Source organism: Ovis aries, chromosome 7 (assembly GCF_016772045.2).
Source record: "Ovis aries strain OAR_USU_Benz2616 breed Rambouillet chromosome 7, ARS-UI_Ramb_v3.0, whole genome shotgun sequence".
In the NCBI taxonomy this organism is placed as follows: Eukaryota; Metazoa; Chordata; class Mammalia; order Artiodactyla; family Bovidae; genus Ovis; species Ovis aries.
In genome coordinates this window covers 36,006,702-36,023,771 of record NC_056060.1, presented here as the reverse complement: position 1 = coordinate 36,023,771, position 17,070 = coordinate 36,006,702, and the positions used below count along the sequence as shown (strand labels likewise).

Below are 17,070 nucleotides of genomic sequence, written 5' to 3'. Positions count from 1 at the left end.
AGGAAAAAATTGTTTTGTGAATTGTTTTGTGAAGCACCATGTGAAGGTGCTTCTACTAAGTTTGATTTATCCTTTTATTATTAATTTCTTCAGTAAGTATTTCTTGAATAAATTTATGCTGTATATTGGACAGTGTCAGAATCACTTCAACAATATAAGTTTTATAGCTTGTACTAGATAGTTTCATACCTACAGCTATAATTTAGGTATTAGCCTTTTGTATTTTGAACCTTACTGATTAGTGATCTGAAAAGTTTAATGAAGCAGAAAATTTCAGATATGAGTAAAAGATATAGAACCAGTTATGAAGTGAGGTGATTTAAGTTCTAGAACATGATAAAAAGCATTTCAGATTCTAAAAATTTTAAAGATCCTTTTTGAATACTAGTTATACCTGATCTGTATTTCATTTTCAGTTAGAATGCAGTTTGAATATTAAAAAGTAGTAGTTGCTATTCTCTATGCTAAAACCTTTTTGAACAGGTCTTTGAAAGGGACTTTCTTAGTTTTAAAATGTCCATAGCAGCATGATTCTTAAATTGTTTAGTTGTTATCCTTCAAATGACATTCTCACTACTTTTATATAGCTGCAGTTTACTCTTGTTTTAGGATGTTGGAGCCTCTAGAAGACTAACTTCTATTTTTGTTCTAACATTCTTGTGCCATTATTAGCTTATCTGTGTAAATGATTTAACATTAAGTCAGAGAGTAAAAGCTTCTCAGTAAATTAGACATTCATATTGCAGTTACTAGTCTTTGATTATTTTAATAAGCCTCTTTGGTGACATATTTATAAAGTCATCTACTTACGTCTTCATGAGGTTTTTTCTTTTTTCCTTCATGAGGTTTTTAATTTAGATTATTCTTTTTGAGCTGTGGGTTTAGCTACATGCTATTGTCCCCCTGACCTAGCCAATTCATGATAATCTAGGAATTTTACTTTGTGACTGACTTATTGCCAAATTCTCATTTCTGGATGATATTAGTAGAACTAGGCAGTGATCTCCTTGAATGTCAGAAGTTGCATTCAGCTTAGAAAGTAAAAAAGCAAATTGGTTAATGGTGGTATAAAAATCTTCCAAGTGTCTATAGGAACACTTGGGGACTTAGGATCTCCTGTTTAGCAGTAGTTGTAATCCATAATGTAAGTGGATGTTTGAACTTTAAGGTGAATTAGCTTTTATCCTAAAGGTGAAAAACAGAAAAATTCCAATTTGTATCCAAAATCTTAGAGACATTAAAAGCTATTAAAGTCAGTACTGAGTTTAAAATTTATGTCAGGTTCAGATTCAGAGGTTGGAACCCACTTGCAGAAACTTGGAGATTTTCATTCTATCAAACTTCAGTTTTTGAGATTCTCATTCTATCAAGGTCTAGTGGTCAAGAGTATAGGCTCAAAATAGACTTGTGGTTGCCAGTGGGGAGGGGGATAGGGAGAGATGGATTGGGAGTTTGGGATTAGCAGATACAAACTATTACATATAGAACAGATAAAAAACAAGGTCCTACTCTAAAGCATAGGAAACTATGCAGTCTCCTGTGTTAAACCATAATGGAAAAAAATATGAAAAAGAATATATATATGTATGTATACATATATAACTGAGTCATTTTGCTTTATAGTAGAAAATAACATTATAAATCAACTATACTTCAGTTTGAACATGGGCTCTAGAGTTAGACTGCCAAAGTTCAAATTTCTGCCATAACACTAACTAGGTATCTTACTCTAGGCAAGTTATTTAACCTCTCAATCCTCAGTTTCCATATCTAAAAAGTAGAAATAATAATGCTTGCTGCAGAGTTGTGAAAATTAAATGAGGTAATCTTTGTAGTGTTTAGCAATAAATGCCTTATGATTAGTAGTTATTCAGTAGTTTTAGTTAATATTATTCAGTTTTTTGAGCACCTTACCACATGTGAAGCACATGTGAGTTAGGGAAAACATAGGTACTTTTTGAAGGAAAATGGTTTTATGCAGATTCCCATTATGTTTGCTTAAATTTATTCACATTTCTGTGGGCTTCTTGTCTAGCATGAATAGTTGAAACAGCTGTAGCTTCTTTTAAAAACCTCTGGCTCATGAAACTCCTAATGGCATTTATCGTGGATGCTACTTGCTTGTTATGTACTATTTTATTCCTGTTTGTGACCTTACTTATTTCCTTAGCTAGGTTATAAGCCCTTCAGAAACAGGAACTATGCATAAAAGTGTTCTTTCACTACTAATAGTCATTGAATGTGTACTTGATAAAGTGTTTATTAATGAAAGCTATTATGCAGAGTAAAATCTTACCATTTAAAATAGGTTAAGAAACTGGGTTTTCAGAAAGAACCAACTATTGAAGAAATCATGGTATTAAGATCAGCTGGATTTAAATTGTGTTAACTATGATAATTAACCATAGCTACAAAGTGTACTTGCTCCTCTTTTCTAAAAGTTGTGTAATATAAAAATAATTGGGTGATAGGAACACAATCCTCAAATATGCTAAGAAAAAGAGCAGGAGAGGAAAGATAGTATAAATGTGTCAAGTTTTTAATATTTTGGGGTTGATAAATATATTAATTTTAAATCAATAAATTGTGAAATATGTTTATATCATGTAAAGATATGAAAACAATCACTATTTGAAATAAAAATAAGACTATTACATACTCTTAAGTTACATATTCTAAGTGACAGAGGAAGAAGGCAGAGGGCATGTTTGGTGGGTTATGCCTTTAAAGGAATTCTGAGAACTCCTTTAAATCACTAATAAAAGACTGTTTTTCTTCTAGACAAGATAAACCTTCCAATAGCAGCCAAGAAATAAACTCTGATGACAGGCGACCCCAATGGAGACGAGAAGACCGAATCCCTTACCAAGACAGAGAGAGCTACAGCCAGCCAGCATGGCATCATCGTGGACCTCCTCAGTGGGACAGGAAGTGGGAGAAAGATGGCTATAGTAACAGTAGGAAAAACAGCTTCACACATTCTTCAAGAAATAATGGTGGATCAAGAGGATGTTCTGGGTGGCATAAGGGTGGTGCAGGAGGTTCCTCACCTTGGTTTCACAACCATAGTAATTCTGGAGGTGGTTGGCATTCAAATAGTGGGACAGTAGATTGGAATCATAATGGTACAGGAAGGAATTCCAGTTGGCATTCTGAAGGAACAGGTGGCTTTTCCAGTTGGCATACGAACAGCAGTAACGGAAATTGGAAATCCAGTGCATGTGGTACCAACAGTTGGAATTACAGTGGCCCCGGAGACAAATTTCAACCGGGCAGAAACAGAAATTCTAACTGTCAAATGGAAGACATGAATATGCTATGGAATACGAAATCTAACTCAAACAAATACAATCAAGACAGGTATAAGTGGCAGTGGCAAGAGAATGACAAAGTTGGTGCAGTTGCCACATACAGAAGTCCTTCTGAAGGATTTGCAAGTGGTAAGTTTCATTCAGAAGGCTTGCTTGACTTCAATTTTGAGCAGCTAGAAAGCCAAACCACTAAACAAACAGACACCTTCACTTCCAAAATTGGTGGGAAGAGTGGCAGTGTAGCAAGGGAAAAGCTCCGTCGCTGGACTCCTTACCCTTCACAGAAGACTCTGGATTTACAATCAGGAATGAAAGAAGTCACTGGTAACAAGTCAGAAATGGTAGATAAGCCTCTCTTTGATTATAGCTTGATAACCATGGGAATAAAAGAGCCCCCAAATGATAAAACAAATAATTCTCAAAAACCGAAAACAGGAAAAGAAAAACATATTGGCTCTCTTAAACACAAAACCTCATCTGACTGCACTGCTTCCTATGAGGTGGTGAGAGAATGCCCCATTACGGAAAAACCTGAACAAGAGCCTAATTTAAATAAGAGGGCATCATTAAAATCCCCACTCCTTCCAACTCCAGACAGTAAATCAGTTCCTCAAAAGCAAGATTCAAAGAATCCCTCAAAAAACACCAAAATTAATTCTTTTTTCTCTGGGGAACACTCAAATCCTTTGGCTAAACACACTGTGGAAGATAATCAGAGTTCTTGCATATCCAGAATGCGAAGTTCAGGTCCTCATGTTTTAAAAGGAAATAATAAAAGTTCACTTAGAACTCAAAGGGATTCTGATGAAAATTTAAGTGATACATTACAGAAAGCCAAAGATGTGCTGCAGTGTCATGAGACATTGCAAAATCCACTTAGCGCTTCTAAAAGGACCAGGAATTATGCAAAAGCAAGTAGAAATGTAGAAGAGTCTGAAAAAGGATCTTTGAAGATTGAATTTCAAGTACAGGCATTAGAAGATGAAAGTGATGGAGAGATATATGACACAGAAAAGCATGGGACAAAAATTGAAACCCTGGGTTCTACAACTACAGAAGTTTTATCCTGCAGTACTCCTGCTGCTGATGAGAAAAGGGGGGATGACCAAAACCTGGAAACATCTAGAAAACCATCCACTTCCCCGTGTAACTCAGCAGTTCACCAAAAAGAAACTGAGTTACAAATGACATCTGTAGCCAGCCCACAGTCTGGTTTACTGCTAGGTTTGAAAACCTCTCTAGAAGATGCACAGGTTGATGACCCTGTTAAATCTCATGAATCTTATGAAACTGAAGGCTTTGAGAGTACTAGCTTGGATGCCGAGCTTCAAAAAAGTGATATAGGTCAACCCTCAGGCCCCCTCCTGCCTGAACTAAGCAAGCTTGGCTTTCCTGCCTCACTCCAGAGAGATCTAACCCGGCACATTAGCTTGAAGAGCAAAACTGGAGCACACCTTCCTGAGCCAAACCTCAATAGTGCTCGCCGCATCCGCAATATCAGTGGTCATCGAAAGAGTGAGACAGAGAAGGAATCTGGACTCAAGCCAACCCTTCGACAGATTCTAAATGCATCTCGAAGAAATGTCAACTGGGAACAGGTCATTCAGCAAGTAACCAAGAAAAAGCAAGAGCTAGGCAAAGGCTTACCCAGGTGTGTGCCTCTTTTCAGTATCCATTTCTTTTTTTTTTTTTCTTTTAAACTTACCCTTTGGCTGTAGTCAAATTCTACTTGTTGAGTTTAATTAAATGTTTGCAAAAAAAATATCTGTTGTAGATGTCTGGTTTAAATATCCAAGAGTGACTGCTACTCTATAACAAGTGGAATAAAGTGTTTCCTAGCAGGGAATTCAGGTTACAAAGAAACACACCTACTTCTGAGAAATGAAGTGGGGAAAATACCATTAGAAATCCATCACTTTGGTGATAGAAGCCATAAAGTGACAGCATTACAAAGATGTCTATCTGTAGCCCTGTATTTAACTGTAGATCTCAATGAGTGATGCAACTTTTAGATATAACTTCTCATTACCTTTTCCTTAGAACGTATAGATGGTTATCTTTCTGTATCTGCTGTGGACATTGTATTTGTGATCACAAAATACATTCTCCTGAGTACTTGTGTAATAATAGTTTGGCTGTTCACCTTACGTTAAGGCACTAAACTTTTCTGAATGGGAAAGCAGTGTTCAACATAGGTTTGCTACTTGCAAATCATCCTGCTGTGTTTTAATTATATAGCCCTCCAGGCTTAAATTTCCATCCTTGCTGAAATAACATATTTATTGTCCCTTCTTTTCCCATAACTTGTGAGTATCATTGAAATTATGAAGTTCTTAGCATGGTGTCTGTTGCTTGTAAATGCTTGATGAACACTTTTTTTGTTTGTTTGCTATTAAAAATTACATACTTACTGTTGACTTAGAGCTCCATATTAAATAAAACCTTCAGTTTTTATTCCTTCCCTTTGTATATAGCTATATACAAATATCTAATTTACTACTTGTTACATTACAATACTTATAATAGAGTTAACTTACTTTATGTTTAGAATTACTAGACTATAAGCTCCTTGAGGGCAGAAGCTGTCCATTTACATTTGCAATCTCTGTGCCTAGTAGAGTTTGGCACATTAAGTGGTGCCCGCTCTCCCAGCTGTGTCTGATTTATGAATTTTTTTTTTCTTTTCCTTTCTTTCTTGAGGTTTGGCATAGAAATGGTGCCTCTGGTTCAAAATGAGCAAGAGGTCTTGGATCTGGATGGTGAGCCTGATCTGTCTGATCTAGAAGGATTCCAGTGGGAAGGTGTTTCCATTTCTTCATCCCCTGGGTTGGCAAGGAAGCGAAGCCTTTCAGAGAGCAGTGTGATCATAGACAGGGCTCCGTCTGTGTATAGCTTCTTCAGTGAGGAAGGCACAGGCAAAGAAAATGAGCCCCAGCAGATTTTTTCACCTAGTAATTCATTCAGATCTTCACAGAGTCAAAAACCAACCATGAGCCTTAAGCAGGAAGTGACACCTCTGGCTGCCTCCCTAAGAACAGATGAAAGAACTGAAAATGTTGCTACTCGAAGGCGACATAGCACGCAATTATCTCCTGACCTTACAATACCTTTGATGGATTTGACAAAAGAGCTGCACAGCCAGGAGAGTTCTACACTATCAGAGAATCATAATGCCCAGGAAAGTAATGGAGAAGGAAACTCTTTATCATCAAATGCATCCTCAGCCCTTGCAAACTCCAGTTTGGCAGATGCAGCCACAGACAGCAGCTGTACCTCTGGTGCTGAACAGAATGATGGCCAGAATGTTAGAAAGAAACGAAGAGCCACTGGAGTGAGTATGACTCCTGTATGTTTTGTAGAACATTTCATGTAGTGACTTGGCTATGATAAGAAAAACGTAATGTTTTTCTTGGGTACTTGGGCGTGTGTTTTGCCCTACTCTGGAATAGAAGATTTCTGAGGCTCTTTGTATTTTTGTCCTACTGGCTTCTCTCACTGAGTAGCTCTACTAAGTTAGCTGTAATTGAATATGAATGTACAGTACTGGGAAAATATGAAGTCATCTCTAAAACTAGTCTCTAAGCCAATGATTCTTTGAATCACCTGACCAAGGAATGAGCCACATCTTCAGCTGTAACTTTATCTGTTTTCATGATGCATTCTGTACTGCTATTGAAGAAAGGTACTCTAGTGTTGTATTTGTAGGGCATATATGTTTGTTGGACCCAGAACTATTAGGCTTAATAGGGTAGTTTTAATACTATGAGAGTGTATCTATATGAGCATAGTCTTAGTCTCTCTTACTTTGTCTTTTATACTTAAGTTGCCTAGCCTGGTCTTTTTAGAATCCATTACTTCACTGACACTTCTCTTTTGGCACCTCTGATGGCTAATATTGCTTAACCCTTTCAGGAACCCTTTCTGAAAAGAAAGAGTTGCTGATAGTAGTATAGACTAGAATCTGACACTCAGAAAATGGACTGTTTCCTTTAATATTGAGAGAATATAACAAACTAGTTAAAGGCTCGGGTTGTAGACCTGGGTTTAAATTCCATCTTTGCCCTGTTGAACTAGATGTTGTAGCAGATAGTATTGGATGAGAGATTGTCTTATGGCATAGCTGATGTCTTGGGTCTTATCTCACAGACTGTTAAACTTTTTGTTGTAAAGATTTTCTTGCTGAATTCTAAAGTAGAAACTATGAAATCAGATATTTTACTAGCTTTTACCAGGGTGAAGTGCTTTGCCCAAGCCCTTAGGCTTTACTACCTTTAGGATGCTAGGTAGGTACTTAACCTTGGTTGTATTTCTTTTTTTTTTTGGTCAGATACATTCAGTCAACTAATATTTGAGCTCATATTATATATATGAAACTCCTAACTATCCTGATGGTAGCAATCATGAATAATAATGTATGACTGACTTAGAATTGATTCTTTTTCCCCCTGCTGGATAATGGCCATTGCATATTTAATATTCTTCTTTTTTTTTTTTTTTAATCTCCTTAGGATGGATCTTCTCCTGAACTGCCAAGTCTTGAGAGAAAAAATAAAAGAAGGAAAATTAAAGGAAAGAAAGGTATAGTATAGAATATTCTGGCAAAAAGAAACTGTTCTTGTATCACTTCAGCCTTTTACAACTTGATATACAAGTATAGCTTATCAAACAGAGAACACCCATTTATTAATTTATGATATTTTTGTTGCCTTGCTTAAGGGCATAGAAAAAGTTCGATTTTGTACTATATCCAATTGGAGCTATAGAAGAAATATGTGATACCACCTAAACCAGAAAGCTGAAATTAATATATATCATGGACAAATTGAGTTCAGTATAAAACCAGAAAGTCTCACTGGGCCTTTTCAGTGGAGTGAAGAGAAACAAGACATTTAGTAGAAGTTTTTAATCCCTCTTGGTCATTTATAGCCATTTCACTCACTTTCTGAGGAATCGTGGTTGCTTTTCTCATGTGAATTAAGGCAAGAAGTTATTTGTGGGGCTCCCTGACTGATAGGCTTCTACGACTCTTGCCTTTCACTGATTCTCAGACCATTTCAGTATAAGATCTAGTGCAGGAAGTGGCTGGATGAACTTTGGGTGGCTGGATGTGATAAGGTAGGAGTCAAAGATGATACCAGTTTCTAGCTGGAGCAGTTGATGGCTTTATTTATAGAGATAGAAAACTTTATGAGAGTTACAGGTTGAGGGTAGAAGAAGATAGGAGTTCCCTTTTGGATCCCTTGAGTTAAAGGACTTTAGAGACACCTTAGTAGAAGTATCCGGTTGGTAGTTAGATATGTGGGTCTGGAATTTAGGGGAGCGGTCTTGGCATATTGCATGGGAAAGAGACAGATACAAAGATGACAAACAAATACATGTAGTAGGACATTTTATTTCAACGCTATATTTTCTTCAGGAAAATATATATTATTTTATATTAAATATAAATATTTGTATTTTAAAATTTTATATTAAAGTTATTTTATATTAAAGAACCTTAATATATCAAGGTTTTAATTTTATATTAAAGAGAACTATTTTAAATTAACTAACAGACTAGAAAAATAGGAATCCAGAAGAGAGTGCAAACAGTTTAGGTTTGGGGCCCAATCTAAGCCAAAGCCTTGATTGAAGAGGGTAGTAGATAAAGGAAGATGGAAAGTGAAACCTACAGGAGTTCATTTCCCCAGAGGTTTTGCTTGGAAGCATCACTGTGGAAGATGGTGATTTGGTAAGATGGTACCATGTGGTGGTACACTTGAAACCATGATGCTTGGTCTCTAGCTCTGATAGCATGACTTGACTATGTGATTTGTAAAAAATTTGATGAGTCTCCTTCCAGTGACCTAGTGGGGAGAAAATAAAGGCCTATCCTAGATAATTGATGCAGTTCCCTGGATTATTAAAGAGGAGTCTCCAATATTAAACTAAGCCTTATGGTTTCTTTTGACAGAACGTTCTCAGGTTGACCAGCTGCTGAGTATTTCTTTACGAGAAGAAGAACTAAGCAAATCGTTGCAGTGCATGGATAACAATCTTCTGCAAGCTCGGGCAGCACTTCAGACAGCTTATGTTGAAGTTCAAAGGCTACTTATGCTGAAGCAGCAGGTAACAGCAGATGGAATGGTTAATGAAAAAGGATCGTCTTAAAGTTGAATTTTAAAATGCTTAACAAAATACTTTATTTTTAGATAACTATGGAAATGAGTGCCCTGAGGACCCATAGAATACAGATTCTACAGGGATTACAAGGTATTCAGAGAATTTGATGGACTAGACTGTCTGTAACTTGTTACTTTTTTATTTTCTCTAGAGGGGAATTAAAGTAGTTATGAAAAAGTTAATATGATTATTCTCATGTCTCCTTGATTTCATGCTTCTGTAGAAAGGCCTGTAAGATTGTATGTCCCCAAAATGCTTAGCAATAGAAATAATGTTATAGAAAGAGTCTTGGGTTAGGCATCCCAAGACTGGGGTACCAATTTGGCTCTTCTATTAGTATCAATATTACTTTGGAGAAGTCAGTTAAAATCTGAAAAATTAGAATATTAATGCCTGCTTGTCTGTATCCTCATTGGTTGTACATATAGCTTACATAATAATCTATTTTAAAGAATTATGAGCATCTTTAAAAATTCTCTTGTAATGTTTAAAAATACAAGTTGGCTCAGTAATGAGTGGCTTTTCAGATAACATTTTTGCATTTGTATGTGTGTACGTTTCCCGTTCTAGAAACATATGAACCTTCTGAACATCCAGACCAGGTTCCCTCTAGCCTTACACAAGAACAGAAGAATGTTAGATCTCAAACATCTACTGATGGCACACTTCTGCCTAGTGCTTTTTTCCCGAATTTCCTGGAACCTCTATCTTCCCACGTGTCTCCATCATCCACTGGAACCCCTCTCCAAGCAATCACATCTTCTTTCCAAGCTCATGGCAGTGTTCCTGCTCCCGACTCATCAGTTCATATTAAACAAGAACCCATGTCTCCTGAACAAGAAGAGACTGTGAATGCCATATCACAAGGCTCTGCTTGCAGTGTGTCCAAGGAATTACTGCAAGCTAATAGTATGTAAACTTTTCTCTGTGTTAAGGGCAACCCTGTAGTGGGTCTAGGGCAATTTTATATTAGTGATGTGACGTCATTCTTGTCCATTAAATCTAAAGTTATCACAGGACTTCCCTGGTGATCCAGTGGCTAAGACTTCACACTCCCATACAGGGGGCCTCAGGAACTAGATCTCACATGCTACAAGTAAAGATTCTGCATCCGCAACTAAAAGAATCTTGCATGCCGCAATGAAGATAGAAGATCCTGTGTGCCGCAACTAAGACCCCACACAGCCGAATAAATGAATAAATAAATAAATATATCTTTTTAAAGTTACTATAGTTTTTCTTTAAGTCTTCTTATTTAGGAGGATTATTTAAATATTGGTAACTCTTCCTAACTTTCTCTAATACAGGATTGCTAAATTGACTTTGGATTAGCATGTAACAGGTTCCATTTATTAGGACTGGCGCAGAATTGTCTATTTTTCATGAGATAAATGGCATTGAAGTTGTTCAGTCAGTTTTCTAGATAATATTCCTCTTCTGGATTTCTCACTACTTAACTGTTTTTATCATTTCAAGTAAACACTAAGGTTAATACAGACCTGAAAAGAGCTGGCGGCCATGATGAAAGGCAGGGGGCTCTGGGGTTGGGATCATCTAACAGGAACTTGGGGGTTTTGACAAATAGCCAGGGATTTTACTGTCTTTATAAAATAATGCTTATCTGGTCACCGTTTGAGAATAACTTCTAAGTTGCTTAAAATCTTATCTGAAGTTTGTATAACTACAATGGTGCTATATTGAAAATTAAGAAACAAATTGATATTGTGTGGTATTCTTGGGTTTTTTTTTGAACAAAAAGTCTGAAGAATCATTCTAAATTTTGCTGTCTGTTGCATCACTAACCATTGATATGTACATCAAATATATGTTATCTTTCATATTGAATTTTGTTTCTTTTATATGGATAATATTTAGTATGTTTTTTAATGTGGTGACACTTTTTTCAAAAATAGCTTTTATTAGATTTCCTTTTCTGACTGCAAAAGTAATTCACATTCATTGTTTCAAACAAGAAAGAAAAGATCAGTAGAAACAATCTCTGCCCATAAAAGGAGCTTTTCTAGGATATAAGACGTGTACATTATTTGAGATTAATGCAAGGCAAAATGTATACATACTGTGCTAGAAATACATGTAGGTTATGGGAAGCTGAGGAGTGAGATAACTAAACCATGACTGTTAAAGTTGTTAACATATCATCAAAGTGTCATATTTGATAGAAATTCAGTCAGTGATAATTGTAGTTTATGACTACACATAGCAGGCACAAAGACAATGGAATAACTTTTTTTTTCCTTCTCAATTCAGGAGAGATCAGTGACAATTGTCCAGTTTATCCAGTTACCACTGCAGCATTGTCCTTATCAGAGCTAACAGAGAGATTCCATGAGCCTAGCCAAGAACTGAAGTTTTCTGTGGAGCAAGGAATTACCAGAAACAGAGGGAACAGTCCCTCTTCCCAATCAGCTGGTCTTCCTAGCATAGATAAAGAAAGTGAAGAGCCAAACAAAGGCAACAGTGGGTCTGAAGCCTGTACCAGTTCTTTTCCAAGATTATCCTTTGCTTCAGAAACCCCTTTAGAAAAAGAGCCCCACTCTCCAGCTGACCAGCCAGAACAACAGGCAGAGTCCACTCTGACATCAGCTGAAGCTAGGGGGAACAAGAAAAAGAAGAAACTTAGGAAGAAGAAAACTCTGCGGGCTGCTCATGTTCCTGAGAACAGTGACACTGAACAGGATGTATTTACTTCTAAACCTGTAAGGAAAGTAAAAACTGGAAAGTCTGCTAAAGGGGGGAAAGTGACAACCTCCACCTGGGAAGATAGCAGAACTGGCCCAGAACAAGAAAGTGTCAGAGATGAACCAGATAGTGACTCGTCTATTGAAGTCCTAGAACTTCCTAATCCTCAGTTAGAAGTGGTAGCCATTGATTCTTCTGAATCTGGAGAAGAGAAACCAGATAGCCCATCTAAAAAGGATATTTGGAACTCCACAGAGCAAAATTCATTAGAAACTTCTCGCTCTGGTTGTGATGAAGTTAGCTCTACCAGTGAGATTGGCACTCGCAATAAAGATGGCATCCCTGTAAGGTAAGGATACTGTGTTGGTCCTATCAGAGCAGCTTTCACTATTCTTTCGTTAGAAAACGGAACTTTTTGTTCCAAATCAGAATTTTTTAGAGTCACATTTATAGAAAATCAGTAGGGATGATATGGATATCTCCTTAGCAATGGAGAGTTTCTGCTTTCTCACTTGTGTTGTAAATATTTATTGTTTTTTCCTTTCATATAAAAATTTCACATGAAGAAACTGATCTTGTATCATTGCTATTTTTTCCATTGTTTAGAATAATTTTTTGAGTCAGGAAAATACAAGTTTTCCTACCTGTCCTGTTCACACAGATGCTAAGAAGACTTTTGCTATTATTTTGTAGTGTGGCAGAAACTCAGACTGTGATCTCCTCCATAAAAGGATCAAAGAACTCTTCAGGTATTTGGTTGTTCAGTTTTAATTAAATGAATTACAGGAGGGACTTCCCTGGTGGGCCAGTGGTTGAGAGTCGGCCTTCCAATACAGGGGATACGGGTTGGATCTCTGGTCTGGGGACTTGGATCCCACACATCTTGGAGCAACTAAGCCCATGAGCCACAGCTATTAATCACTATAGAGTCCATACACTCTGGAATACATAAGTAAATAAATAAATCTTACATATTTTTTTAAAAAATGAGTGAATTGATAAATTGATCACAGGAAAAAAGCTTTGTAAGTATTAAAGCCAGGCTTTAAATCTACTTAAATATGCTTATAGAATAGGGAATGGGGACTGGGCTTATTACCAAGAGGATGGAATGCTTTGACCAGCAGTTACTGGTATCCCTGAATCCTCAAATCCTGGTATTTCAGTTTCTTACTCACATCTCTAATCTGGATCTCTCGTGTGTTCAGCTAATTAGAATAGTTGGCCTCTGTGTCTTCAGTTCTGCATCTATGGATTCAACTAATCACAGATCGTGTAATGGGCATTTATTGAAAAAAAAAAAAATTGTGTGTAAGTGGACCTGCACAGCTCAAAGCATGTTGTTCAAGAGTCTGCTGTAAACAGGAGGATGTGTATAGGCTATATGTAAATACTGTGCCATTTTATATAAGCGACTTGAGCATCTGTGGATTTTGGTACATGTTGGGTGGAGGAATCCTGAAACCAATCCCCCTTGGTTACCAGGGGACAACTGTATTAAGGTTTTGTTGGCGTGAGGGGTGGGGGACTTTGTTTTGAGAAGGAATTACTTTAAAAATAATGCCTTAATAAAATAACTGGCAGCAGAGGAGACTGGATGTGGAAAGATATTTAGTGCTTTAAAGGGTATCATTCAAAGACTCACTATGTAAGTATTTTTTCCCTAAGAGAAAGGCCTTCCCTACCTTTTCTTAATATGAAATCTTCATAATGAAGGTCAGTAATGAGAATGTGGTGTTTTGCTAGGCAAACCAGGTTTTTAGGAGAATCCAGGGACCACTTTTTCATAATGTTTTAAATTTCTTAGTATTTTTTGAGATACAAGCCGACACATTTCTGAAACATTGTTTTCTAGAAATATCTTCAGAGCCAGGAGATGACGATGAGCCCACAGAAGGGAGCTTTGAGGGGCACCAAGCTGCAGTGAATGCAATTCAGATATTTGGGAATTTACTGTATACCTGTTCAGCAGATAAAACTGTCCGAGCTTATAATCTAGTGGTAAGTTGATACATCAGTTTGAATGTTTTTGCTTCTTTACAGGTTTTAGAAACTCCCAACTTGCTCTCTTTTAAACACACGTCTGTTTGCTTTCCAGAGATGGAGTAGGCTTTAGACTAACTTTAGATACAGTTGATCTAGTGAGTCAGTGGGGTCACCAAAGACTTAAATTCTTTCTTTCTCTCCTTTCTATTTTCTCTGGTATCAGCTCTTCCTAAAGCAGGTCCTCCTGCTCACAGATGTCAATAGGCACAAGAGTTTCTTTTCCCCCCCACCGCCAAAAAAGGGTCCTGTGCTTTCCTCCCTAAATAGTCACTTGGCAAAAGGAGATGAAATTATAACAATAGGCTAGAGACAGTCAGGTCCCAGCCCTGGAGTGGATGCTGAGATCTGTCACCTAGTTGCTACATAATAGAGAAGGGATAGAATGAACATTGGGAAAGTGTCAGAGGAGGTATTTTCCCTGAGAGTTGATGAATTGTGCAAGTTATTAATAAGAGCAGCAGTCTTTCATTACCCCACACTTAATCTTATGCTCATAACTCTTAATTTTCTTATAGTGGACTTTTGAGTTTTAAGTCGTTTGTGCTTCCCTGGTGGCATGTGGTAAAGAATTCGCCTACCAATGCAAGAGATACAAGAGACATAGATTTGATCCCTGGGTCGGGAAGATCTCCTGGAGTAGGAAATGACAACCCACTCCAATATTCTTGCCTGGAAAATTCTTTGGACAGAGGAGCCTGGTGGGCTACCGTCCATGGGGTTGCAAAAGAGCTGGGCACAACTGAGCACACACAGGGTATCAGTTCAGTTCAGTCACTCAGTTGTGTCCAGTTCTTTGCGACCCCATGGACTGCAGCACGCCAGGCTTCCCTGTCCGTCACCAACTCCTGGAGCTTGCTCAAACTCATGTCCATCGAGTTGGTGATGGCCATCCAACCATCTCATCCTCTGTTGTCCCCTTCTCCTCCTGCCTTCAATCTTTCCCCGCATCAGTGGCTTTTCAAATGAGTCAGTTCTTTGCTTCAGGCAGCCAAAGGATTGGAGTTTCAGCTTCAGCATCAGTCCTTCTAATGAATATTCAGGACTGATTTCCTTTAGGATGGATTGATTGGATCTCCTTGCTGTCCAAGGGACTCTCAAGAGTTCTCCAAAACCACAGTTCAAAAGCATCAGTTCTTCAGTACTCATCTTTCTTTATGGTCTACCTCTCATGTCCATACTTGAGTACTAGGAAAACATATGTCAAACTAATTCTGTTTATCAATAATGATAGCCAAGAAACTTTAGGAACACTACGTTGTCTGAACAAATACAGTGAAAGTATATGAAATTGATGAACTCTTTGAAAGTCAAAAGATTAGACGATGGACTGAGAAAATGTGTTTACTGTAGGCAATAGGTATATAGGGTCCTTTAGCCTAATAATGTATGAAGGGCAACAGAGATGACTGAAGGAAGAAAGCAATGGTACCAGGAGGTATGAATGTAAGATTTGGGCAATTGGCTCTAACTCTAAATTGTAAGACTGGTATAGGTATGTATGTGCATTGCAAATATATATAACAGTATGTGCACAGAGATAACAGGGTGTTCCATTATGAAACCGCCCCTGGGACACTAGGACCTGTGATGGCATGTCTTTGAATATTGTGAAGCTTTCTCTACGTACTAATCAAATGCAGCAACTTATCTGGGTAATTAGCTATAGTTTGAATTTGCTTGCACTTTAGTCCATATGCTAGAGTGACTTGGCCTAACATTAATTAAAATTCTGATCTATCTTATAGCAAATTGCCCTAAGCAATTTTTGGTATGGCTCAGTTAACATATAAGTTGCGGGTACCTCTGTTCACTGGGCATTCAGTGAACAGGTACTTACTGAACACCTTTTGATACCATATACTAGGTACTATTCTAGACTCTGGGGACACAAACATGAACTGTATGTTTTAGCTTTTTTTTTTTTTTAAGGAAATACATTATCTTATCCATCTATATCCACAAGTAATTATCTAAACTGTGCTTGACTTCAGAGTCGAAAGTGCATTGGTGTCTTTGAGGGCCATACCTCCAAAGTGAACTGCCTCCTGGTTACTCAGACCTCTGGGAAGAATGCTGCCCTTTACACTGGTTCCAGTGATCATACCATTCGCTGCTATAATGTTAAGGTAAGTGGGTCCAGAGAAATCAAAAGTGATGATACTGAAGCACTTTGACTATATTTACTGTGTAGAGTGGAGACACTGAGACAGATGCTTCATTCTGTTCATCTTCTTGGTTTTAAATCTGTTTCAGTACACTTATAACCTTTGGTAGAAATGAGGCTTAGGTCTAAACCATGTTTTCTGTCTCTCTCTGCATATCTTTTCACTTGCTACTGTTAATAATATACCTCTTTTGATCTTTCCAACAAATATTGCTCTTGATTTTTATTTTCATGTCATATGCCAAAATTAATACTAGGTAGAAAAAGAAATGTTAAAAGAAGTTTTTAAACTTAAAGACTTAGAAATAGATCTCTCCTCTGAGAAAGAATTTTCTAAATGAATTATAAGAAATGACAGAAAATTGTTTGCATTAAAATATACATATATATACACAGTTGCATAATATTTAAAATATAAAAATAAGTGAGCAGGAAAAAAATACATAATTCTTTACTTTAAAGGACTTAATTATTTAAGACAAAATTTATAATACCACATAATTAGGTTTTTAATGTATATAGATGGTATATGTGAGATAACGAACACAAGAAAGGGAGAGGCTAGAACTATGCTGGTACAAGGTTCCTATATTTTATTGAGGATAAGTCAATATTAACTTGAACTAGATTGTTACAGTTTAAAGAAGTAATCTCTAGAAGGCTGATTCAAAACTTCAGTGTGCATCA

General features: G+C 37.1%; 1 protein-coding gene across 4 annotated transcripts in view; it reads left to right on the top strand.

Annotated features, from left to right (window-relative positions):
• ZNF106 (zinc finger protein 106) overlaps nucleotides 1–17,070 on the top strand; it is a 56,241-nt gene that overhangs the window by 26,133 nt on the left and 13,038 nt on the right. For 2 of the 4 annotated variants that reach the window (XM_012181288.4, XM_060419120.1), the window contains exons 5-14: nucleotides 2,782–4,962; nucleotides 6,012–6,642; nucleotides 7,820–7,889; nucleotides 9,265–9,419; nucleotides 9,503–9,563; nucleotides 10,044–10,382; nucleotides 11,742–12,522; nucleotides 12,867–12,922; nucleotides 14,029–14,174; nucleotides 16,211–16,345. In XM_012181288.4, coding sequence (XP_012036678.2) covers nucleotides 2,782–4,962; nucleotides 6,012–6,642; nucleotides 7,820–7,889; nucleotides 9,265–9,419; nucleotides 9,503–9,563; nucleotides 10,044–10,382; nucleotides 11,742–12,522; nucleotides 12,867–12,922; nucleotides 14,029–14,174; nucleotides 16,211–16,345 — 4,555 coding nt within the window. The remainder of the gene's footprint in view (nucleotides 1–2,781; nucleotides 4,963–6,011; nucleotides 6,643–7,819; nucleotides 7,890–9,264; nucleotides 9,420–9,502; nucleotides 9,564–10,043; nucleotides 10,383–11,741; nucleotides 12,523–12,866; nucleotides 12,923–14,028; nucleotides 14,175–16,210; nucleotides 16,346–17,070) is intronic. The other 2 variants (XM_027971709.2, XM_060419121.1) reach the window with 1 other exon arrangement.